The sequence below is a fragment of the Sturnira hondurensis genome, unplaced genomic scaffold, assembly GCF_014824575.4.
Source record: "Sturnira hondurensis isolate 20B ecotype Veracruz unplaced genomic scaffold, ASM1482457v3 Scaffold0010600, whole genome shotgun sequence".
Lineage (NCBI taxonomy): Eukaryota > Metazoa > Chordata > Mammalia > Chiroptera > Phyllostomidae > Sturnira > Sturnira hondurensis.
This window is the reverse complement of record NW_028083231.1, coordinates 67,905-93,583: the sequence shown is the minus strand read 5'-3', so window position 1 is coordinate 93,583 and position 25,679 is coordinate 67,905. Positions and strand designations below refer to the sequence as shown.

Here is a 25,679-nt window from a genome sequence, read left to right as displayed (position 1 = left end):
GAATTAGATGATTTGCTGGAGGAGGGGCATAGCCGTGGGAGAACCATGACACGGCTAACCCACCCATGCCAGGACAAGGCCATCACTAATCAGTCCCGCCCTCCCAGCTTGGGTGCTCCTGGTGGGCAGGACTGAGGGCTGGCCGGCCTGGCAGGTGAGCCTGTCAAGGCAGCAGGGCCACAGGCCCAGCTTGAGGGATGAATTTCGTACTTAGTGAATCAGGACTTGGACTGAGTGCAGACTGGCAGAGGACGTTCTAGAAGAATGGACCTTGGTTTTGTTTCAACTGCTCCCTGGCTTCATCTCCCCTCCATCTTCCCAGGTGTCCACACGTGGCCACTTCCCTACTGCCACCACCTCTGCTGCACCTCCCCCAGGTGGCCACCTGCCCCTGAGTCTGCACCTGTGAGAAGGCCCAGCATCCTCTCCTCCCAGTGCAACAGGCAGGATGGGTGACATGGCCAACAGTTCCATCGAGTTCCACCCCAAGCCCCAGCAGCGGGAGGCCCCCCATGCAGGCGGCTTTGGGTGCACGCTGGCTGAACTGCGCTCCCTCATGGAGCTCCGAGGGGCCGAAGCACTGCAGAAGGTCCAAGAAGCTTATGGGGATGTCAGCGGGCTCTGTAGGAGACTGAAGACCTCGCCCACAGAGGGTAAGTCTGCCAGCAGAGACACAGCACAGCCACGTGTTCACAGGGGACTCTGGGTCCACCCGACACTCCTCCCGGCCATCTAGGAACATCCTGAAGATGTCCCAGGCAGGCCCAGTCGAGGGCTGGGTGGTGCCACTGCAGCAGCTTCTGAGAGGCACTCTTACCCTGACCATGCCCTCTCCGGCAAGCCATTTTCTCCTGAGCAGGAGATTGTCTGCACGGGGTGGGAAGGTCACCCTCTAGGCAACCCACAGTCTTCAATGAGCTTTGGCCAGACCCCTGTGCCTGCACCTTCATAATCAGCAGCTCCCTGCATTCGTCTCTTCTTTGGAATAATAGAGATCGAGTGACAGAAAGGGGGAAGGAAGGAAACAGCACCAGGTCAGCACATGCAGGCCAGATGGCCCCTTTCTGTATGTTTGGGGTGCCCCGTGTACTCAGCCTTGTGTCCATTCAAGCAGGACTTGAAGAGGAAGGAGTGTAGGGTGTGGACCCCCTGAGGGCTTCGGTTGTAGGAGGCCTCTCCCTGGCAAGGGTGGGGACGGCTTCAGTACGGTGGGGCCTGAGGGGGCGGTGCCCAGAGTGCCAAGTGGAGGTCGCACTGGTGGCAGTCTGTCCCAAAGAGGTGCAAGCCTGAGGCGGTGTAGATCTGAGCAAATCTGCTGCAGGGAGCCTCTATGGAGCCTGGGGGCATCCTTTAGAAGGTTTTAGGAGTGGAGGCCTGACTGCCCTGTGGTCCTTTCCCCCCTGATCCGGAGGCGATCTTCTGCCCTGCCCTGTACCAGCCTCCCCCAGTCCTGCCTGCTGGGTCTGCTGGGAAGCCAGGACCACCAGGAGCCAGGCTTGGCTCCAGATTCCAGGAGCTGGAGCGTTCTCTGTCCCAGCTGGCACCTCCCTGGCAAGGCTGCTGGGGCTGTCCCAGCCCAGTGCCAGGCCTGTTCTGGGCCAGCACTGATTGATCTCATCAGCTCTGCTCTCAGCCATCACATCTTCATCTACCCAAGGCCCTGGCCATCGCCCTTGTCTCCTGCTCCCTGGTCCCTCTGTCTGCGGGTGGCTCGTGGGCTGGGGACAGGGAGCGCAGATGGCCCACCCGGGAGGAAGTGGGTCTGAGGGCCAAGTGAGAGTGTGCCCACCTGACCAGGTTAGGAACTCCGAGGTAGGTGGCCTTCCCTGGATGCCCCGGGTCTCTCTTGGTTTGCACTGTCAAGGGGCTCAGCCCGGCACAGTATGTCATGGGGGCAGATGGTCTGGCTCAGGGCCAGAGGATCTCTCTCTTTCCCTCCTCCTTGCCCTCCCTCATGATCTGGGGCCATTTAGCCACAAGAGCTCTGGCCTCCCCCAGATAAAAGGAAGCAGATGGGCTTCAGCTGGCAGCTCTTTCCTCTGCCTGTCAGGCTTTGTTAAATATTTAAAATGTCAAGGCCCCTGGGAACCTGCCTGATTCTGCCACAGCAGCTCTGGAGCACACCCGCTGCCTGTGGAGGGCTGGCATGGAGAAGGGCAGGTGCCCAGGTTGGTGGCCCAGCCCCAACAGAAGGAGCCGACCAGGCCTGGCCTGCGTCCCAAAGGATGAGTGGTGTGAGGACCACCCCTCACCTCTTTGGCCCTGGGAGCCCTCAAGGTCTGGGCGCCAGGAGTGATTGACTCTGGCCCGTCAGCAATTGTGGGATCCTCGCACACCTGCCAACCTAGTCAACCTAGGGACTCTAAGTCAGGGACCCTAGTCAACCTTAGGGACCCTAGTCAACCTTAGAACTCTAAGCCAACCTAGAGTTCTCACCTAGACTCGCCACCCACTCCTGCCCAGACACAGTGGACTTAGCTTGTGCAGGGGGTTGGCTTAGCTGCGCCCCAGGTGCTACACCAACCCCTTAGGGCACACCAGTTGGCAGACTGGGGATGCTGGCAAAGTCTTGGTTTGGGGAGGGTAGGGAGGTGCATGGTGTACTAGGGAGGAGACTTTTAGCAATCCAGGAGGATTCCAGAAGCCAAGGAACCCAGATCTTAGGCCGAGCTCAGTGGCAGGCCTGCTTGGGGGCCCTGGGTGCCGGCCCTTCCTCTGTCTGGCCTCCACCAGCAGTCACGGAAAGGAGGGGGTGGATTAGCCTAGAGCCGCACAACGTGGTCTTAATCCAATTCCAATGGCATCTGGCCTCTGCTCTGGGCAGGACGCCCATCTGTGTCTATGCCAACCGGCGGCCCCTGTCCCCACACCCTGGATGTGGGCTGCCCTTGGGGGCCTGCTAGGCCAGAGCGTGCTTGAAACCAGAGGGGCTGCAGCTGCCTGCCCACCCTGTGAGTGCTTCAGTGGCAGCAGATGTCAGGACCCCTGAGCCTACAGGAAGGTCAAGGCCTCCAGCTGGTCTAGGGCAAGAGAGAGGGAAGCATTGCTGCAGCATCAAGGGCAAACCAAGGCCAAGGGACAGGCTGGAGGAGGGAGGGAGGGAGGGAGGAGGGAGGGAAGAAAGGAGGGAAGGAGTTCCTGGGGACATGGCCCCTGAGGGCACAGCTTCCAATGGGGACAAGCTGGGTACGTGGGGCAGGGCAGGCAGGATGCAGATTCATGTGGTGCCATAGACCATAAACTCGGGGTGGGGGAGTCCTTCTCATGGGCTCCATATCAGTGTCCTTTCCTGGGGCAGAGGGAGGGGAGAACCTGGGTGTCTGGGAGACTCAGGATTCAGTTCAAATGCCTCCCTCGTCCTGACCACACCTTTTATATCTCTTGTAGTTCAAGAACACAAGCCCCAGTAAGGAGTGGGGTACAGGCCCTCAGCTGGGTCCCTAGCCCTTAGGAGCTAAGGACCTGAGCTTCTCCTAAACACCCAACTGGGAAGCTGCAGACTCCAGAAACTTGAGCCACAGCTGGCCCCTTACGATGAGGCCGGGGGAGAAGGGCAGGGACAGCTGCGGCTCTGCTGGGTGGGGAGGACAGCATGTGGTCATTGCCTATCTCAGGAGCTGTGCCAACTCTGTGCCGGCTGTGGGCTTTTGCTCTTATCAGTCCCTCCACCTCCAAGAGGCCCCACCATGCTCCTCCCCAGAAGCCTTCTTTCTCTGACCAGTGCACACCCATTCTCCTTCCTCCTATCTCCTTTGAAACCACACTTAGCACTTTCTTGTTCTCAATTCCTGTGGGGCCTGGTCTTGTATACCATTCCAAGCTGGCTGGGAGTACCCCGCGGGCTGACTCAAGCCTTCTGGTAGGCCCCTGTCCCAGGGAGAGACCATGGGCGTGGCAGCTACTCAGGGCTGGGAACTGCAAGTTGCCATCAGTCCACCAGGTGTCAGTGTGAGGCTGGGCACTGGGAGAAGAGAAGAGGGAAAGGCTGGGGAACAAGGGCAGCACCGGGCATGGGAAGCTCCATGGACAGATGACCCTGAAAGGAAGCCAAATCCTGAGGGCTGAGGGTGGGGCAGAGGACTGCACCATCGCATCTGCCTGCCTCTGGGTAAGGTGGCCACGTCAGAATCCAGCCTTGGGAGGCAGTGGCCTGGACGCCAGTACCATACAGCTTTTGCTACTTTCAGGCTTGGGCCTGAGGAGACTCATGTTCTAGAGGCAGAGAACTAGAGGCCTCTGGACAGGCCTGGGCAGGAAGTAGGTTGTCCCAGGAAGAGAAGTAAGGGTCTAGCTTCTGAATGCCAGGCTAGCCCCCTTGTAGCCATTCGCGGCCCCTGTGTTGACCAGACCCACCCTCCCTCCCAGCCCACAAACAGCAGCTTGTTCAGAATGTGGAGGGGCCTCCCAAGGTTCTAGAACTATCTGGCCAGGCCCCTTTCGGCTTCTCATCCCCATGTCACAGTTCCTCATCTGCTCAGGCCACAGGGTCTTCCCCACTGGGACGAGTTTCCCTAGCCTTCACCCTCCTTGTCCTCTGCCTGATGGCCTGAAGACACCGTGGCATGAGTGTGACCCACTGGCAATCACATTAGGACTTATAGATGTTCAGTAGCCACCGAGCATGCAGCTGCAAGGGGGCCAATGGGCAGGGCAAGAAGCTCATGCCCTGTCCTGTTCTTCATTGTGACCCCAGCCCTGGATGCGGAGTGGCACTGCAGCGGGGTCTGCAAAAGACATCAGGAAGGAGACAGATGCCTCCGGAGGGCAGGCCGTGAGACTCATGTTCTAGAGGCAGAGGGCTGGCAGTAGTCTCTGTACACCTCCCATGCATCACGGGTGCCAGGCCCTTGCTCAATAGCATGAGCAAGACTGACAAGATCCCTTTGGAGTGACCCACCGTAGTCTCTAGATGCACCCACCAACCACACACACAGTGTATCATGAGGGTAGTCCAGCCCTTCCTCATGCTAGGAGCTCTGAGGTATGTAGTGGTTACATGCCCCAGCTATCCAGGCAGCTGGAGGGGCCACACAGGCACTCCCACATACATGCCCCCAGTGTTTGCCAGGCCAGTACAGTTTCCACCTACTGGTGCTTTCAGTGTACAAGGAGACACAGAATTGCTCAGGAGAAGGGGAAGAAGTAGTAAGGCCACATGGGGTCTGGCTGCCTATTCTGTCATGTCTGTACCTCTGCTCTCCATTGCAGGCCTGGCCGACAACGCCAGTGACTTGGAGAAGCGCAGGCAGATCTATGGGCAAAACTTCATCCCACCCAAGCAACCCAAGACCTTCCTGCAGCTGGTGTGGGAGGCCCTGCAGGACGTGACCCTCATCATTCTGGAGGTGGCTGCCATCGTCTCCCTGGGCCTCTCATTCTACGCACCACCTGGCGAGGAGAGTGAAGGTGAGGGCTAGGGCCTGGAGGGCTGGTGAGGGAGACGCGGCAGGAAGGTGCAGGACAAGGGCAGCAGCACAGTTGGGCTGACAGGAAGGGAGGAATGGAACCTGAAATGAGGGAGGGTCACAGGATGTCCCCACTCCAGTGTCGGGAAGGAGCCAGCTGGAGTGACTCCTTTGGCACCTCTGTACTCCCTTCTGTCCTCGGGCACAGTATGTGGGAATGTGTCAGCTGGGGCAGAAGATGAAGGAGAGGCCGAGGCTGGCTGGATCGAGGGGGCAGCCATCTTGCTGTCTGTCATCTGTGTGGTGCTGGTCACGGCCTTCAATGACTGGAGCAAGGAGAAACAGTTCCGAGGCCTGCAGAGCCGTATAGAGCAGGAACAGAAGTTCACTGTCATCCGGAATGGGCAGCTCCTCCAGGTCCCTGTGGCTGCACTGGTGGTAGGAGACATCGCCCAGGTCAAGTATGGTGAGTGTGACCATCATGGCCCACTCTGCAAAGGAAGCTCAGCTCCCATTTCAGGGGTAATGTGGGACAGAGGAGACCCCCCCACACACCCAGTGCAGGCCTTCTCCCCAGGAGCATGTGTGCCCTCACCTATGGGAGGCTGGAGGTGGGGTTCATGAGCAGGGGTTCCTAGGGAAACTGGCTATCTGCATGGCCTGTCAAAGCCTTCCCCAACACTGCAGGACACTTCTATTGTCCCCACTCTCTGGGAGCTGAACCACAGGGCTAGTGATTGGTGGGTCTCCCCAGAAAGGAGGAGGCTGAAGGAAGAGGGCCCCGTATCCGATGGGACCTTCCCCCGGGTGAGGCACGAGGCCACAGGGAGAAAGGCCTCCTGGACCCATAGCCTGTGGTTCTGGCTGCCTGGCTGGCCTTAGGAGACCTGCTGCCTGCCGATGGCGTGCTCATCCAGGGCAACGACCTCAAAATCGATGAGAGCTCCCTGACAGGAGAATCAGACCACGTGCGCAAATCAGCCGACAAAGACCCCATGCTGCTCTCAGGTGAGGCCTCAGGGCACTGGCCCAGCCCTTAGGGAAGCTGGGAGTTGGCTGGCTGCCACCCCATTGGAGCAGCCCCAGCACCGAGGAGCCTTGGGAAGGCATTTGGTCCAACAACCCCTTCAACTAGCACTGCCCCCCACCCAAGCCCCAGCATCCCTTCTGCTTAGGGAGTCTGAAGACTTCACCTTCCTCAAGGCCAGAGCAGCCTGTGGGAGGCATGGTGGTAGTGCTCCAGCCTCAGGGAAAGACATGGGCCTCTCTAACCCCGGAGACCCCTGATGTCCTCAAAGAAGTCCTTAGAGGTAGGAGCTGGCTCTGGGTCAACACAGCGCCATGCTCCAATCTAAACCCTCGTGAAGAGCCAGGGGGGATAGTATTCCCTTTCCAGAAGGTTCTGTCTTAGTCTAGTGTTTATCCCAGTGGCAAATGCAGTATACGACAGGACAGAGAAGCTGGAAGCCCCAGCTGGGCCTTACGAATGGCTCACCCCGTGCCTCTGGGAAACCAGCTGCTCCAAGCCAAGAATGAGACTTTGGTCTAGGCATAGGGTCAATGTCACCTCCAGGGACCTCTAGACACTGAGTCACTGCTTCTGGGATTCCTGGGACCAAACCTATAGGTGCTGAGCATGCCTCACATCTGGTGGTGCAAATCTCTGTCTTGGTCGCTCTGTGTTGGCTGTGCCAGGCACTCATGTGATGGAAGGTTCTGGAAGAATGGTGGTGACAGCTGTGGGTGTGAACTCCCAGACAGGCATCATCTTTACCTTGCTTGGAGCAGGTGGAGAGGAAGAGGAGAAGAAGGATAAGAAAGGTAAGGCCACACATACCCCTGTTCCCAGCGCTGAGAGGCTAGCCCCTCTTCTACACAGCTCGCTCTTTCTTCGCTGCCTGCCTGCTGGCAGACACTCACTGGCCCAGTCCCTGGCTCTAACTCTGGCTCTCTCTACGGGAGAGACAGCCCTCAGGGGGCTGGGAAGCCATACCCTCTCTTCTGATTCCTTTTGGAGAGCCCTCTTCTGGGGTCTTTGCCCCAGAGCCAGTAGGTCAGGGGTCCCCCCAACTTCTGTGTAAGAGCAGCTTCACTCAGATGGTTATTCCTTAGAGGCTTTGGGATTTACGTGCCAGGGTTGGGTGAGTGCCCTGCCTCGGTAGGGATGGGGTCAGAATGACGGGGGCTTGCGACAATGCCACACACCCTCAGAGGGGCTCAGTCACCATGGTAAAGTGTCAGGGCCCCAGGCCGATGTTGCAGTCCAGACGTGCAGATCAGGCAGCCAAAGGTGAAGGGCTCCCAGGCAGAAAGAACCCCCAAAGGATGTCCAGGGCCGGAGGAAGCTGGAATGGCCAGGGATCCTCACCCCAAGAGAAAGCAATGTCCAGGAACAACTGTCTTCTGAGAACCCAGCTCTATAGCCACCTTGGCCTTCCCGCTGCTTTCTGTTAACTCTGCTCTGAGCCCCAGACATGGCCAGTGTCCCCTCCAGTCCTCACCATAAGGCTTTACAAAGCTACAGAACTGCCTTCAGCACCCACCATCCTGTCCTGGCCCCTCCAGTCAGGACTCCATTCTCTTCTGTGTTGCGGGCCTGTACTTGCTCGTAACTCACTATGCTCTGGCCTGGGTCTCCCATCTTGTAGTCGAACCAGGTGGAAAACAGAATTTTCTAGATGTGTGTCTCACCTCTGAGAGAATCTACCAGGGTCTACTAGAATTATAAACAAACTGCACACGCACAAGGAGAACATGTGCTAGAAGCCTGCAACCAGGGCCCCAGAGTCAGTGAGACACTAGGGCTGCTGAGCAGGGCAGGGGACAGAAGGGTGCCAGCCACTGGCCCTATCTCAGTTTGTCTAGGCCAGTGGGCCTGAAGAGCAGGCAGGGTCAGTCTGCCCAGCCCCAGCAACACAGGGACAGATCAGCATAAGGTAGGATGTGCTAGCATCCTGGCACCTGAAGGTAGCAATGGAGGAGGTGCATGAGAGCTGCTACCTAGAAGCTACCATGGGCCCTGTCTCCTTTCACCTTCCAGCTTCTGGCTGGCCAGGCTCACCCCTCACAGCCACTTGGTGGACCTTCTTCCACCTTTGCCACACCCAGCCCCTTCTCCCTGCAGGGCTCAGCCCAGTGTTTCTCCACAGTGAGTGCCCTGGGCTCCATAAGCAGGCAAGCGGATGGGTAGACAGGCCCTGGGCCTCATCTGGGCTGCGCTGGGGTCCCCATGCCTCTCTCCAGGGAAGCCCAGCTCATTTTGCCTGGTGGTCCTTCACCAACACCCTAGTTGGTGGGGCACCCTTTCCACACTTTCTTAGGCCCCTCCGCTTTGACCTTGACAAAACCTGTTCCCCGCCCCCCAGGTTCCTCTCTCCTTGCCCTTCTCCAACATCCCAGGCTGGGCTACTTAGGAGTGAGAGGGGACACCTCCACCAGCCTGATTCTTGGAGGAGGGGAACCCTCAAGGGACCCTGGACGGGGAAGAGAGCTGGCCAGGTTCAGGGGAGTGAGCAGCAGCATCCATGAGCCCTCACTGAGGTTTTAGCTCAAAGACGAGGCTACTGTGGAGATAGGATGGTGGCCATTCCCAGCTCTTGTCCCTGGTCCTAGCTGTGTCTTAACCTGGACTATCTCCCCAACACTCCCTGTCCACCTGCTGCCCCCTCCCACCTGTGGCTTACCTTTTCGTCTCGATTCCTAGCCACCCTTCTCCTTGGGGTGCCCTCCTTCCCCTTTCCCTCCCCTCCTTTGGCTCCTGTTCCTCTTCAGGCTGGGCACAATCTTCCTCTTCCTGTAGTGCTCATCCCAAACCTCACTCCTTCCTTCACAGGCCTCCCTGTGGGGGTCCATTCTTCCTCTGGGCCTCCACAGCTCCAGGGCTTCCAGCAACACCCCCTCATTGCGCTGTATTGTCCCCATGTGTCTGCAAGTGTCTCCCCTCCCCCCAGAAGTCCCCTCCTTCTCTGAACCCCTCTGCACCTCCTCAGGGGATCTGGGCAGAGAAGATCCAACCCACACTCCACCTTTCCCCACAAGGGGTCTTTCACTTCTCCCTAGGGCCCCCACAGCAGACCCTACTGCCTGGGAGCCACCTGGCACCCTGTGTTTATTGATCCCGTGATATGAGCCATTGGGTGGTGACTGACAGGTCATCCCATAAGCCCCTCTCGCCCCAGATTGGGTTATCTCTGGATCCTGCCAGCTCACATGTGGTCTCTAGGAAGAACTGGTGCACAGAGCTGGGCCCCAAGCACAGCACCAGGCTCCCTGCAATAACCCCCTTGCTTGTCAGGCCTTCTGGGCCCTTCCAGAGTTGCAGCCTTTGGAAACCAGAGGCGTGACCAGCACTGCTTCCTTTGGCCTTGGGAAGCTGTCACTGCACAGGCCCTGACATCCAGGTGCTGGCTTTGTGGTTGCAGAACACGTTCTGGGAGCTCCTGTTTTGTGTAACAGTTGTTGGCTACAGGGACTATGGAGAAGGCTAGCTGGGTTCTTTCCCTCTGGTGTACCCACCCCCAAACCCTCCACCTAAGTCCACCTGGGGCCCAGCCCAGCCCATGCCCCTGCTGCTCCCTCCAGTGATAGGTGCTCAGCACCCAGTCCAGTGCCCTGAGCCTGGCAAATTCCTAAAATCTCCTTTGTCCCTCAAACGTACACATAGAGCTTACTGCAAGCCAAGGTGTAGAGAAAGCTGACCTCCAGGCCAGCTGGGATTCGGAACCATCTAGCTAAGTTCCTTGCGCTGGTCCTGGGGGGAACACACATTCCACCTGGGGGGCCCTGCTCAGAGTGGCAGAGCTGGGACAAGATATCTGGCAGCCCTCACTCCCCATGGTCATGACCTTTTCGGAAACCTGCTGCCAGCCACACATAACCCAGGATCAACTGAGGGCTGGCTTCGGGAGTTCACTGGAGGGCTGGGATCAAGGACCAGTGGGGAGCCCCAGCTAGGGGTCTCACTCAGGAAGCCCAAATGCTCATGGCAACCACGTGCTACGTGCCGGAAGGTGGCAGGAGGGCATCAGCATGAGCCTGGAGAAAACAGGGGCCCCCTCCCCTCTCTCCTGCCTTTTCGGCTGTCTGTGCCCTGCTGTCCTGTGTGTGTGCATGCTCCAGGGCCATGTGGTTGTTCTCAAGTCTTTGTGTCTGTCATTCCTTTTCCATTGTAGGCAAGCAGCAAGATGGAGCGATGGAGAGTAGCCAGACCAAAGGTAATGCCTGCCCTGCACTCAGGATGGGGTGGTAGACAGAGGGCATGACTCAGGGTGGGGGGCCACCCATCTCAGTCCCAGGAGCAGCACATAAAAGACCAGGTGAGACAGAGAGGGTGGCCCCTCTGAAACCTGCCAGGAGTGTGCAAAAATCACCTTTGTGACTTGCCCATGGCCTAACCGGGCCTGTGGCTTTCCCAGTGGAGCTGCCTTTCTTGTGGACAGACATCCAAGGGCCAAGGCTTACTCTCCTCTCAGCCCGAATGCCTGGTGAGCGCCAAGTTTGGGTGGCTGGGATGAAGGCCTATCAGCGGTCATCCGTAGGCACTGGGGATCCAAAGGTGGATAAAGCACCATCTCAGCCCTCATAAAAGTTACAGTCCAGATAGATGGACCCATGGGCAGCCCTCAAGTGCAGCATGGGACCTAGGGACCAAGACAGGGTCATGGAAGCAAACAAGATTTCAGAGCACAGCTTGGCCTGGGAGGGCATTTGTCACAGAGTGACAGCCTGATGGCTAGGGTCCCCGGGCTGGGGCAGAGAGTGACAGTCATGACAGTCAGTGGGGCACAAGGCTATGGCGGTCCAGCTAGGTGGGGTCTTGAGTGTTGCGGAGGCTGTGGCCCGAGGCCCCTGGGAGGAAGAAGCCATCAATGAGTGGTGTCAGGCGGCCAAGGGAGAAGGAGTGTCTGGGAAGACTGGAAGCAAGATGAAGCAGCAGACAGTGAGGCAGCAGAGGGTGTGCAGAGGTGGTGCCAAGAGCACCAAGAGCCCCATGGGTAGGGACAAGAGCAGTGAGGCAGAAAGATGAGTGGCAGGTTTGGGTGTCCCCTCTGGGTAAGGGATGCACAAGATCACCTGAAGCAGTACAGTTGGAGACCCTCAGGCCACAGCATGTGTGAAGTGACAGGGGTGATGGAGGCAGGGTATGGGACACACCACCAACACCACCACATCACGGGCAGCATGAGGGGTGCAGGGCCACTGGGGAAGTCACGAGGGGGCTGCCTATTCAGGAGAGGCAGGAAGACGGCTGCAGAAGAGCAGTTCCATGAAGAGAGAGAGAGAGAGATGTGCGTCTTGCCCGGGGCAGCCCATTTGGGCAACAGCCTCCAGCAACCAGGGGGCAAGCTGAGGAGAACACTCGTGGTGATCTGGGTCCTTGATGGAAGTCGAAGGGTTGGCAGGAAAAGAGACCGCCTGAGCAAGGAGCAAGGGAGGAGAGTGCAGGGGCCCCTGGGCCTCCCTGAGGGGAGCGAAGAGGCGGCTTAGACACAGGTGGGCCAATGAATCAATCAGCTCGGGGTTCTGGAATGTACCTTGAGCCCCGGCCTCTGGCTCTCAGGTGTGGAGACTTGGGGCATTCCAGCGCTGGCTGCCCTGTCTGTGTGCCCAAGTTACTTGTGCTTGTGTCTGTTCTCCCTTCCCCTGTGAAGCCTCAAGAGAACCATCTCCATCCCACTCAGGAGGGCCTGGGCTGCCAAGGACAGAGGAGGAAGAAGAGAAAGCACCAGGCAGTGTCGCACTCAGAAATCAGAGAAACCCCCTGAACCCCATGTCCTCTTGTATGATGGGGCATGTCTTTCCCTACGAAACCCCCTTGTAGCTGTCACCCCGGCAGCCAGGCCCTAATCTTGGCTGTGGGTTCCTCTGTGTGCAGCTAAGAAGCAGGATGGGGCAGTTGCCATGGAAATGCAGCCCCTGAAGAGTGCAGAGGGCGGGGAGATGGAGGAGCGGGAAAAGAAGAAAGCCAACGTGCCCAAGAAGGAGAAGTCGGTCCTGCAGGGCAAGCTCACCAAACTGGCGGTGCAGATCGGGAAAGCAGGTGGGGACTGCAGAGGGGGCAGCCCAGGGCCGCTGTCGGGCAAGGAGGACACGAGGTTTCCTGGACATGAGGCTAGGCTGTGGAGAGCAAGTGGGAAATGGGTGTGGAAGGTGGTGTGGACCAGAGAGCAAGGGACCAGGCCAGGGGGGTGATTGCCGTCAGGGCCTTGTCCAGCCCCCTTCTGGCGAGCATGGATTCTAAAACCATCATAAGGTATGAAACAGGGAGCGCCTCCCCCAACTCAGTTCAAGCTGGCGCCAGCTGCAGCATCCCTTACCTCTTCCCTTTTGCTCTCTCCCTTTCTCGCCCCTGCCGACTTCCATTCCTGCCCCCAACCTCTGTGGCCTCTGCTGTGGCTGGGCAGGGCTGGTGATGTCTGCCATCACCGTCATTATCCTGGTCCTCTACTTTGTGATTAACACCTTCGTCGTGGAGGGCCGGATGTGGCTGGCAGAGTGCACACCGGTCTATGTGCAGTACTTCGTGAAGTTCTTCATCATCGGTGTCACTGTGCTGGTTGTGGCTGTCCCGGAGGGCCTGCCTCTTGCCGTCACCATCTCCTTAGCTTACTCTGTCAAGGTAATAATATGAAACACAGTCGTAGGACTAAGAATCTGCGATACCAAGCTATACACCCAAAATCTAGGGTGTAGAGCCTGTAACCATCTTGGATGTAGTGATGACTGGAGAGTTTGGGATCCGTGTCTCAGGGGCAGAGTGGGAGGCTAAGCTGGGACCCACTTGGGCTTCCTGGGCACAGTGGCATGAGCAAGAAAGGCTGGCAGTGGGATAGACTTGGCGTCTGCATCATGAGACCAGGGGGCACAGAGGGGCCAAGGAGTTGAGGAAACTGTTTCCACTTGCAGAGACGGGGATGGGGGAGGCTATTCAGGACAGGTCCCACTAGGAGACAGTGGGTGAAGTATGGCAGAAATGTAGTGGGGGGGGGGCTGCAGGGCTAGCATGTGACTTGAAAGGTTACTGTAGGCAGGGGAGTGGTCTTAGGCAGCAGGGAGGCCCCAGGTTAGCTGTGGGTAGAACAGCTGCCTAGAATCGGTCACTCGGCCAGTCTAATCAGAATACTTAGGCCTTCCAGGCTTGCTGCCTAGGTTTGACCATCACCCCGCAGCTACTCCAAGCTGTGCCTCTAGGCGCTGCCGTTAGCCCCTGATCTGTTAGTACCACATGGAAAGATGGTTGAGCAAAGCCGAATCATACACATCTGTCCCGTTTACAGAAAATGATGAAGGACAACAACCTGGTCAGACACCTGGATGCCTGTGAGACGATGGGCAATGCCACAGCCATCTGCTCAGACAAGACAGGCACACTCACCACCAACCGTATGACCGTGGTCCAGTCCTACCTCGGGGACACCCACTACAAAGAGATTCCGGCCCCCAGTGCCCTGACCCCCAAGATACTCGACCTCCTGGTCCATGCCATCTCCATCAACAGTGCCTACACTACCAAAATACTAGTGAGCCAAGAGTGGGGCTGGGATGGGAGAAGGGGCCTGGGGTGCACTATGCTCTCTTAAGAGCTTTTGACTAGAACTACGATGATCTCTAGGGTACTGGTCACCCTTTCCTCATCCCTGGTCCCAGTACTCCTGCCCTGCCTGCTGGTTTCCAACGCCCCTTCCAAGCCCAGTGAATAGTGTGGTAACTGCCAATCTAGTCGACGCTGGAGGCACTCTTTGGCTCTCTGCCACCACACTCTAAAGACATGGTGACCATGGCCAGGCTGGGGCCCCAAGGGTAATAAGGAGGGTGGACCTGGGCCCCTGGCCCCATGCTGGTTTGCCTCATCTCACAGCCTCCAGAGAAGGAAGGTGCCCTCCCACGCCAAGTGGGCAACAAGACAGAATGCGCTCTGCTGGGCTTCATCTTGGATCTGAAGCGGGACTTCCAGCCTGTGCGGGAACAGATTCCAGAAGATAAGCTTTACAAAGTATACACCTTCAACTCGGTCCGCAAGTCCATGAGCACAGTCATCCGCATGCCCGATGGTGGCTTTCGCCTCTTCAGCAAGGGCGCCTCAGAGATCCTGCTGAAGAAGTAAGTGGGTCACAGGAGCAAGCCCAGGGCTTGGGATGCCAGGGGCTAGGGGATACCTGAAGGATACAAGCATTCTGGTATCACTATTGTGCCAAAATAGACATAACATATAATTGGCCATTTTCATCACTAAAGCATATATATAGTTCAATGGCATTAAATGAATTTACAATGTTGTACACATTACCGCTGTCTAGTTGCAGGATATTGTCACCACCCCCAAAAGAAACCCTGTGCTGTCATTCCCATGCTCCTCCCAACCCCTGGCAACTACTAATCTTTCTGTCTCTACGGATTTGCCAGTTTGGACATTTCATATAAATGGAATCATACAATATATGGTCTTTTGTGTCTAGCTTCTTTCACTCAGCACAATGTTTTCAAGGTTCATCCACATCATAGCATGGACAGGTGCTTTATTCCTTTTTTTTAAAGATTTTATTTATTTATCTTTAGAGGGGAAGGAAAGGAAACTAGGAGAGAAGGAGAGAAATATCAGTGTATGGTTGCCTCTCATGGGTCCCCTGCTGGGAACTGGCCTGCAACCCAGGCTCACGTGCCCTGACTGGGAATTGAACCGCGATCATGTGGTTTGCAGGCTCGTGCTCAATCCACTGAGCTACACCAGCCAGGGCTGTTTTATTCCTTTTTATGGTTGAATAATATTCCATTGCATGGATAGACTCCATTTGGTTTATCCACTCATCCACTGAGGGACACCTGGATGTTTCTGCCTTTGCTACTGTGACTCGTGCTGCTATGAACATTGCTGCACTCATTTTTGTTTGAACACGTGTTTTCAGTTCTCTTGGGTATATTTTTAGAAGTGGAATTCCTGGGTCATATGGTAATTCTGGGAATGACTCTTTGAGAAACTACCATCGTATTTTCCAGAGCAGCTGCACCATTTTACATTCCTACCAGCAATACATGAGCGTTCTTACTTCTCATGCTCATCAACTTGTGTTACTTCCTTCTTCTTTACCTTCCTCCTCCTCTTCTTCTTCTTGTTATTAGTGTTACTATTGTTATTATAATTGCCATCCTAGTGGATGTGAAGGGAGACCTCATGGTGGTTTTGAATGGCATTTCCCCGATGACTCGTGATGCTGGTGCCTTTTCATGAGCTCCTTGGCCATTTGCACATCTTCTTTGGAAAAATGCCTATGTAGATCTCTGTCCGTCTTTGATTTGAGTTGTCTTTTCATTGTTGAGCTGTAAGAATTCCCTGTGTATTCTGAATGCTAGATCCTTAACATGTATCTGATTTGTAAATATTTTCTTCCATGTTATGGGCTATCTTTTCACTCTCGTGATAGATTTTTGTTTCTTTTCACTCTTTTTTTAAATTTATTTAATTATTGTTCAAGTGCAGTTTTCTGTCTATTACTCCCATCTCATCCCACCCCCGTGCTCCCCCACTCCCTCCCATTTCCACCCTTCTCAGTTGTTGTCCATGTATCCTTTATATATGTTCCTCTACATCCCTCCCCTATTTCCCCTGAAATTCCCTCCCCTCTCCCCTCTGGTCACTGTCAGCCTGTTCTCTATTTCAGTTTCACTCTTGATTTGTCCTTGGACACACAAATGGTTTTCAATTGTAAAGTCCAGTTTGCTTCTTTTTTCCTTTTGTAGCCTGTACAGGTTTTCTTTTACACGTGATGAAAGTGGTCTAAAGGTGACTGGTGACAGTTGCACAGCTCTGTGACTATGCTAAAAGCCATGGAATTATACATTTTAAAAGGTGAATTGTGTGGTATTGGAATTATATCTCAAGAAAGCTGTTGGAAAAATTGAGGGGGAAGCACGCAGCTCTGCCTCCAACTGCCCCAAACGCCCTAAGCTTCATCAGCCTCCACATCTCCCCTTGGCCTTGGCCTCGGCCTCTCTCTTCCCCAGTATTGTAGCAGCCCCATCGACCCTCCCCTGCCCACCTGGCACATCGCTTACCACAGAGCCACCTTCTAAGGTGTGACCTTATTGTGCCTCCGTGCCCATAATCAGCCTTCCAGGGACTTCAGGACAGAGTCCTCAGCAGGACATCTGGGGCTCCTGCCACTCAGGACAACCAAGTGCCCCACCCCCCGGGTTGTGTGCTGGCCTCTCCCAACCACTGCCCCACCCAAAACGCTCTCCCCAAAACTTTGCCCATGCACAGCTTCCCATGGGTGGTTCTAAGACCGCCTCCTCCATGAAGCCATCTCTGCTACATCCTTGTGGGTGTGACAGCTGGACTTGGGGAAGCACGGAAGAGGTCTGTGGTGCAACACTGGGCCCCAGCCCCAGCCCCACTCTACTTGCTGTGCAAATGTGAACAAATTCCCCCCAGTTTCTCCTGTAACATGGAGATAAAAGGAATACTTACCTCCTGCAAGTGTGTGAGAATTACACAAGTGAATGCATGCCAGGTTTTGCTGTGATCATGGCTCCCTGCCAGCCTCCACAGCCAGCTCCTTCTTTCCTTCTTCACCCCTCCAGCACGCCTGCCTCTGGGGCCCCTGGCCCCTTCACTCCTTCCTCTTCTACACTGAAATTCTGCCAGCTCTCACCATCCTGGCCCTTCCAAGAAGCTTCCAGGGTCACCAAAGCTCATACTGAGCCTGTCATGGCCCACTACATGGCATTCTGTTTGTTCCAATGTGCCACAGTCTCACCCTACAGCCTGTGGAGTCGACGAGGAGTTACAGTGAACCCTGTGCTCTGGCCTCCCTCTGGTCTCCTAACCTACCTCACCCTATGAATTTTTAGCTCCTGGGGCTGCCAGAGCAAAGGACCATAAACCCGATGGCCTAAAACAACCGAAATCTATTTTCTCTCAGTTCTGGAGGCCAGAACTCCGAAATCAAGGTGTGGTCGGTAGGGCTGTGCTTCCTACGTAGCCTCCGAGAGAGAGGATCCTTTCTGGTGTCTCCCCACTTCTATTGTCGCTGGCATTCCTTGGCATTCCTTGGCTTGCAGATACACACTCCAGCGTCTGCCTCTGACATCACATGGCCTTGTCCCTGTGTAGGTATCTGTCTCTGGGTGTCCTCTTCTGTTTTCATGAAGACATCAGTCATTGGATTGAGGGCCTACCCTAATCCAGTGTGACCCCAACTTTGCAACCAGCCTATTTCCAAATCAGGCCACATTCTGAGATTCTGGGAAGAACATGAATTTTGAGGGACATACCATTCAGCCCCACGTGAGCAGAGTGTCTGCCTCCTTGGAAAGGCCTCTGCTGTGTCACATAGAGGCTCAGACTCTCACCTGCCCAGACTCTCAGCCAGCGGCTCTCCTTGCTCTGTCCCTGACCCAGGTGCACCAACATCTTGAACAGCAATGGTGAACTGCGTGGCTTCCGCCCTCGGGACCGGGATGACATGGTGAAGAAGATCATCGAGCCCATGGCTTGTGATGGCCTCCGCACCATCTGCATCGCCTACCGGGACTTCTCTGCCACCCAGGAGCCTGACTGGGACAATGAAAACGAAGTTGTGGGCGATCTCACCTGCATAGCTGTCGTGGGCATTGAGGACCCTGTGCGGCCTGAGGTACCCACTCTCTCCTCTGGGAGATGCCCAGGTTGTTGGCACTGGGGGAGGGGCAGCCCTTTGTGGTGTGGCCTTTGGGCATAAATGCAAGGAGAGAACAGCCTCTTTCTCCTGCCTTGCCGGATGTCATACCACTTCCTGCCAGAGCTATAAGTAGAGCAAACTGGTCACCCACAGGACTCTGGGAAGGTGGGTGATGACGGAGCCCCAAGCCCTCCAGGAGGCATATTCACCACTCCCCAGATCAGACCTTCCATGGCACACTTGACACTACTTGTCCTCTCACCCTTGCACCCACATAGAGGCCATGTCCTGCCTGTTAGAATGGCCCCTTCTGCTTGGCCTCCAGGGCTGGCTCAGGTTCTGCCTCCACCAGGTGAGAGAGGGTAGCAGTTAGAAGTTCGATGCCTTTGGCACCCACAGGACTGATGGAGGGAGAGGGAGGAGACAGCAAGACTCCGGGGCTCTGATTTGGGGAAGTGGGTAGATGGTACCGCCATAACTAGTCTGGGAAGTCCAAGGGGACACAGGTTTGGAGGACAAAGGAGGATAGTTCTAAATCGAGGGCTTGGTTGATGCCAAATGAGGTCCAGGACATCCCTATGGAGATGTCAAGTGGGTAGGTGGCTGTAGGTGTGAGAGAGCTCAGGGCAATGGTGCTAGCAGAAGACAGATTCCAGAAGCATCTTTACATGAATGATGTCTAGAGGAGGGTGTGCAGCTGGAGCAGGGGCCTTCAAGCTGAAGCTCGGAGGAAGGGGCCAAGCAGGGAGCAAAAGTCTTCAGGGCCATGTGGCCAGAGCAAGAGGATGACTTAACCCGGTCATGGCAGAGGTGGGTTCTTGACCTTAGCAGTTCACTGGAGACCTTGATGTAAGAAGGTTCTATGGGATGGCAAGGCAAGGAGTCAGGACATGTGGACACCTTTCCGGAGACCTTTTCTGAACAGAAATAGGGCAAGAGCTGGCCGTGGTAGTGAGTAAAGGACCAATGGAAAGGGTGGTTGGTCCTTAAAGATGGGAAAGAGATCCTCCAGAGAGGGGAAGCCCGCCAGGGCTGGCCATGGAGCGAGAGGCCTGTGGCAGCAAACTGGGCCCTGGAGAGAGTGTGCAAGACACAGGGGATGCAGGTTTCCAGAGGCAAGGAGGGACCCTATCTCTCCTCCCAGGGCTTCTTCACAAGAGAAACAGGGCACTTTGATCCCGCTGATTGGCCATATATGTGTGCCAGTGGCCCCCGGGGGGGGGGGTTGCGGACACGAGAAAGGAGAAGCTTCTGAGCTCTCCTTCAAGAGATAAGCACTCACACACTAGATCACATGTGACTGTCCCTCGATTGAAAAGTCAGTTGCTTGCCACATGTAAGCACCAGCCACAGGTTGTCCACGACCACGTGTCCCTAAATTCCGAGGAGACAGGGACTACGATGTGCAGGGAGCAGGCCTGGGAAGAAGCAAACAGTGGTTGAGGGGAGGAGACAGACTTCTAGACAGAGGAACAGGCCCAGACAAAGGGACAGTGGGGGGAGGTGCCTGGGGAAGCAGGCGGAGAGGGTGCTGCTGAGGGTAGCAAGGCCACCCTCAGGGACACAAGGGATGGGCCTTTCCCTTCATCAGACCGGGGAGAAACAGAGGCACAGCACAGACGAGGGCTGTGTCCACACAGTGAAACTGAGTCATAAATTCCTGTTGCCCTCACATAGACCTAATGGCCTTGCTGTTCTGAAAGGAACCATTCACACGCACCTCCGCCCTGTGCTGTGGCTGCAGCCCCCAGGCTGGTGTTCAGTGCCCGCTCCCACGTGGTGGATATGCCCTCCTTACTTCCTGGGAGGTGTCTACAGTACAGTGGTAGCTCTAGACTTTTCCACCCAACTTTCTGGGGCTGCGTGATGCTGCCAAGAAGCTGGAGCTCCTTTGGAATGTGTCGTAGACCCAGGAAGATGATGCTCCCTGACTCCCAGAATGCTGGCCACGGCTGTTTCCACACCATCATAACCAGCCCACCCTCCCCTTCTATACCAGCTGCTTGCGAAACAGCTGGTGCATGTGGTGCGAAACAGCTCTTGGCCACACAGCACGAGGAGCTCTTCTGGCCTGATTCCCTGAGCCAAGGAGCCCTAAATTCTGGTAGAAATATTTGTTGAACAAACTGAAGCTGAGTCATAGTTATAAAGCTGGAGACCTTAGATGTATTCGTCGATCTTCTGGTCCAAGTGCCAATGAGGCCAGACGAGGGGAGACAGCGGCAGATGGAACTGTCCAGAATGGCTGCACATGGATGGGGTGAGGCCTGGCCCTGTTCCTGCTCAGTCTTCTTCTCCGAATAGAATGTTATTATTCTGGGAGGTTTTCATCTTAGAAAATGTGAAACACAGGCACACGTCCCTTGAAGGGTACAATGAAGGCCCAGCTGTAGCAGCAGCCAGCAATCAGAAGCTCAGGGCAGGAGGCATTCATGGCTAGTGAGGGTTACTTGCTGAAAATCCAGAAATGACCTTGGTGACAAGGCCCGGGGAAAGAGACAACTCCTCTCAGGTTTGAGAGTGGCTGAGTGAGAGTCTGCGCAGCAGATGGCACTGGTACGGTCAGGCTGGGGAGGTCAGGCAGATGCCCACGGAGATCGGCCAGCAGGGTAACGGCCACACAGAGTGCCAGGGCCCTGCTAACCCCTGGGTGCCAGTGCAGGCAGGGGGTGGATGGGTCTCTGCTAAGCCTCTGGAGTCCAGATGACAGCAGCCAGAGGAGGACTGAGGTCTCTGTCCTGGGTGAGGGTGGCAGAAGGTGGCACAGGGGCCCTTGGAGGCAAGCTATATTAATGGCAAGTGGGGTGGACCAGGGATGGGCCACAGGGAAACGAGTGAGGAAAGATGGTCACCTAATGAAGGCGATAGTGTCCTTGGAGGGAGGGGGGCTTCCTGCTACCTACGCGGAGCAGGGGAGCAAGGCTGTGGTGCAAGGCTCCCAGGTCTCAGGCTCATCACAGCCACTTGGTGGCAGCAGAGGGGTGGCTTCTGAACACTTCTTGGACAGGAGCTAACTCCCTAGAGGGGGAGCATCTGCCCGCAGCTCACCATCCACTCCCCAAGAGTCCCAAGGAGTAGACAGTATCCCTGAGGCACGTTACTAGAGGTGCGGGAGGCAAGCCCCTGTCCTGGGTCTCAGATTTCCAGGCCACTGGAAAGCAAGTATTTGCTTCAGTAATCATCAGGCTGCTCCGTCAGAGTCCTGAAGTGGGGGCCACTCTGACTGGGCTCTGGGGCCCCCTGTCCTTCTGATGCCCACTTTCTCTTCCCATGACCCCGGGGAACACCAGCGTATGGGACCTCCTGAGACCACCTGTACCCCTCCTGGCCACACCTGCTGTCCACCTCCCCTGGGGACTCCCAGCTGCCCTGCCTCATCCCTACCATCTGGTGGCCCAGCTCACCCCCCGTCCCTGGACTCCTAGGCTTGGCCGTTGGGCCTAACCTAGAACACTACGTATTCTCACTCTCTCCTCAGACAGACTGTCCTCAGGACCTCTGTCTGTCTCAGCTGGGAGCAGTGAGCACCCATCAGGTGGATTCACTGAGCCCAATGGACAGAGCAGGGAGCCAGGTCCTCGGGCTGCAGCTTCCTTGCTGGGACTGCCTCCGGGCATCTCAAAGGTGTAGGCCTAACCTCCTTATCCAATTCCCCAAGCTCTGAGCCCGCTGCTCAGAGTTCTCTGCAGCCTCTGGACTCAAGAGTCACCTGCACATTGGTTTGGGAGCAGGAGCATCTCCACTGTCTGGTAGGACACTGCCACGTCCAGGCTGGTCTCAACTCCCTTCGGCCCTTTTCCACTCAGCACCGTGGGGATCTCTTTTTCTGTTCCCTCTTCCAGAACCTAATGTCATATTTGGAAAACGGAAATGTATGCTAAGTAACCAAGTAATGTGCCATTTCTTCTATTGAATAGTAAATTCTGCAGCCCTAAATGTGTTAGATTTTAAATTGTGAGGGGAAAAAAGTCAGGGGAGACCAGTGCGAGAGTTGCCCAGAGATTGCTCACAGACCAGCTGACAGCTGGGAGCTTACTCAAAGTCAGGCTCCAAAGAGACAGGTCCAAAGTGGGCCCTGTGGTCTGGCAGGGGGGCTAGCGACAGAGGTCCCTTTCCAATTCTTCCATAGCTAAGTGACACAACCACCATGCCACCTGCCTGGGAACCAGGGCTGGCCCTGGTTCAGCAGCAGTGGGTCCCCATATTACAGTGGAAAATGAGGTTGACGGAGCTGGACGATTTCCACAGTCACCTTTCCATACACCACTCAGACAGTGACGCTAGACAGAGTGATAGTTTACAGTAGCTTCTCCCAGCCTTGCTTGTGGTGTCAGGGCCTGGATCTAAGTCATTGCTGGTCCCAGGGGCCCAACACAGTGAAAGGAGGCACCTGGGGGGAATGGGAGTTGAGGGACTGAGAGAGGCACGCTGCTCACTAGGGACTATGTTGGTGGCAGTGGCAGAGCACGCAGGCCATTCTCCCTGCCACCTCCAGGCCCACCCGTCTGCAGAGGCCCTTCCTCATGACCACAGGGGTGGTGGGTGGGAACGCTGCAGATCTGGATGGGAGAAAGGGACACACGATAGTGTCTTGCCTTCACGGCCCCATCCACCTCTCTCATCTCTTCAGGTCCCTGAAGCTATCCGAAAATGCCAGCGTGCTGGCATTACAGTCCGAATGGTGACCGGGGACAACATCAACACAGCTCGGGCCATTGCAGCCAAGTGTGGCATCATCCAGCCTGGAGAGGACTTCCTGTGTCTGGAGGGGAAGGAGTTCAACCGGAGGATCCGCAATGAGAAAGGCGAGGTAGTTCACAGCCCATTGGCCCTCCTACAGGGGGCTGTCTGTCTCCATCCAGGGTTCTGGCCATTTCTCCCCCCCTATCCACCACCTCTGCCCAGCCTTGCCTGCCTGCCAGCCCCGGCTCTGCAGCGGCTGTGTGCTTCCCCTTCCAGATAGAACAGGAGCGTCTGGACAAGGTGTGGCCCAAGCTGAGGGTCCTGGCACGATCATCTCCCACAGACAAGCACACTCTGGTCAAAGGTAAAGGAGTGAAATTACTCTCGCTCACCCCTGTCCTTCTCCTTCCCCTTTCCAAGGTGGCCCGATGCTGCTTGGGTGCGGCTCTCGGCTCTGGCTCCTGCGTATCTTCTGTTCCTAGATACTCAAAGCCATACTCCCAAATGGGTCTCCAGGACCTGCCTAAGAATTGGGGTCCTTGGCTCTAGACCCGTGGCTGTTGGAGAGTAGGCTTGTGTCTCTGAGCAAGTCATTGGCCCTCCCTAAACCTCAGTTTACTCATTAGGAAAATGGGGATAATAATGGAGACCCCCCCCCCTCAAAGGGCTGACATACCAGAGCTTACCCCTCCATGTCTCGGGGCTAACAAAATGAATGGAAGATACCAGCTGAGCCCAGCCTCTCATGTACCAGATGAGGCGGCTGAGGCCCAGAAGAGGGACACATCCAGGTCACACTGTGTTGGGCCCCTGCCTTCTACCAAATCACACCTCCTGGTATCATCTCACTGTGTGACGGACCCAGGCAGGAGGAGGGATATGGGGCTCCCGGTGAAGGCCCAGAGACTTGACCCTGAAGGTGACAGGCAGCACAGCGAACTGGGGGCAGTAGGCGCAGTCAAAATCCTGGCGTGTTTCTAGACCCGACTACCCCCACCCCCGCCAACCCCTGCCTGGTCACACAAACCCCTACTGTGTTTCAGGGATCATTGACAGCACCACGGGCGAGCAGCGGCAGGTGGTGGCCGTGACTGGGGATGGCACGAATGATGGGCCAGCCCTCAAGAAGGCAGATGTGGGCTTCGCCATGGTAAGCCCCCCGATGCCAGCCTGGCCCACCATGCCTGGCAGGGCCTTATGTCTCTAGGACATTAGCTTTATGCAGGAACTTTAAAGTGTCTGAATTTCTTTCTCTCACATCCTGGCCACTTGGGCCTCTGCAAACCTTGCCAGTCAAGGAACACACATGATTTGTTTAAAGGTATTTGGTGTGATAGTGCCTGAGGGGTCAGGGGGGACTGGCCGCAGTGCTGAGGGGCTTGGTGGGGAGGAGGCTTGTCCATTGTTCACCTGCCTCTCTCACTCTCAGTCTCCCCTCAGCGGACCTCTGTCCACGTAGTGCAATCCGCAGAGTCCCCAAACAAGCCTTGCCTCTGTGCTTCCCTTTTGTTGCTCATATGGAGCTAGTTCTTTCTGTAAAGCCCTGACCACGCTGAGCAGGGTGACCTGGTCGGCGCTGCCCAAGAGGCTGGTCCTGGCACCAGGGCCTCCTGCAGGGAAAAAAGGCCAGCAAGCCCCTCCCTCTACCCTGCTGAGAAGGTGTGTCCCTCATGTGCCACATTCAGCACAGCCCACCACGGGCAGGCACTGGGGGCACGGGCCACTCCTTCCCAGATGCTGAGACCCAGAAGAGGACCAAGACCCAGCCCCTGGGTGCTACAAGAACCAAGCTATTCCTGCATCAGAGCCTTCAAGAAGCAAGGATGGGGGACCTCCAAACACTCATGTGGGCCAGGATGGCATGTCCTCACTCTACCAACAGTGTCCCTGCCCAGGACTCAGGCTCCTTATGTAGCTTCTCTAGCATGCTAAAACTGGACAGAAGACCTGCTTTGGGCCATGCAGCGGCAGCACCCTCTTTGCTTCTGAACAAAGCTGAGAGACGATCTGCTATTCGTAGTACAAGGATGTGCTGCATGAAATGAGAGCTGTTCCCAGCTGGCGGGGAGCCCCATTTAGAAGGAAAGGAAGGAGTCAGCCAGGTGGGCTGGATGGTCGAAGGGAGGCAGGGAAAGAGCCCATGGACACTGTGTGTGTGCCCCCCAGGGCATCGCAGGGACTGATGTGGCCAAGGAGGCCTCGGACATCATCCTGACTGATGACAACTTCACCAGCATCGTCAAGGCAGTCATGTGGGGCCGCAACGTCTATGACAGCATCTCCAAGTTCCTGCAATTCCAGCTGACGGTCAATGTGGTGGCTGTGATCGTGGCCTTCACAGGCGCCTGCATTACTCAGGTGGGCGCTGGGGACTACCTTACCCAAAAAGGACCCTGGGCTCTCCCTCCCACAACCCGTGGGGCCTGTAGGAGGCAGCTGCTTTCCAAGGCCCTGCCTGCCCCATACATCTGGACCCCAGGGCACAGAGAAATCCTAGGGGACCCCTCTGGCAAGAGTGTGTGGGCTGAATAGCTCCCACCGGTGGGCCCAGTTGGGCAAGTCAGGTGTTTTCTTTGTTCATTTTTTTTTTTACTGAGATAAAATTCACATACCAAAAAATCCAGCATTTCAGAGTATACAATTCCATGGTACTTAGTACATTTATATAGTATTGTGCCATTATCATCTCTATCTAGTTCCCAAATGTTTCATCAGCCCAAAAGGAAATCCCACACCCATTAGCAGACATTCCCCCTTCCCCCTCCCCCGGCTCTTGGCACCCACCAATCTACTTTCTGTCTCTACAGACTTACCTATTCTGGACATTTCCTATAAATGGAATTGAACAATATGTGGTTGTTTGCATCTGCTCGTTTCACTTAGTGCAACGTTTTTGAGGCCCATCCATGTTATATAGCCTGGATCAGTGCGTCGT

The 25,679-nt window shown here is 56.0% G+C and overlaps 1 protein-coding gene across 4 annotated transcripts in view; it reads left to right on the top strand.

Annotated features, from left to right (window-relative positions):
* Positions 1-325: 325 nt before the first annotated feature.
* Positions 326-25,679, top strand: part of ATP2B3 (ATPase plasma membrane Ca2+ transporting 3) — a 50,083-nt gene continuing 24,729 nt past the window's right edge. For all 4 annotated transcript variants that reach the window (XM_037059236.1, XM_037059235.1, XM_037059238.1 and 1 more), the window contains exons 1-15: positions 326-653; positions 5,209-5,406; positions 5,614-5,871; positions 6,288-6,413; positions 7,101-7,226; positions 10,577-10,618; positions 12,280-12,444; positions 12,809-13,023; positions 13,682-13,924; positions 14,263-14,504; positions 17,803-18,037; positions 22,692-22,871; positions 23,021-23,108; positions 23,788-23,894; positions 24,911-25,102. In XM_037059236.1, coding sequence (XP_036915131.1) covers positions 449-653; positions 5,209-5,406; positions 5,614-5,871; positions 6,288-6,413; positions 7,101-7,226; positions 10,577-10,618; positions 12,280-12,444; positions 12,809-13,023; positions 13,682-13,924; positions 14,263-14,504; positions 17,803-18,037; positions 22,692-22,871; positions 23,021-23,108; positions 23,788-23,894; positions 24,911-25,102 — 2,622 coding nt within the window. In that variant the 5' untranslated portion in view covers positions 326-448. The remainder of the gene's footprint in view (positions 654-5,208; positions 5,407-5,613; positions 5,872-6,287; positions 6,414-7,100; positions 7,227-10,576; positions 10,619-12,279; positions 12,445-12,808; positions 13,024-13,681; positions 13,925-14,262; positions 14,505-17,802; positions 18,038-22,691; positions 22,872-23,020; positions 23,109-23,787; positions 23,895-24,910; positions 25,103-25,679) is intronic.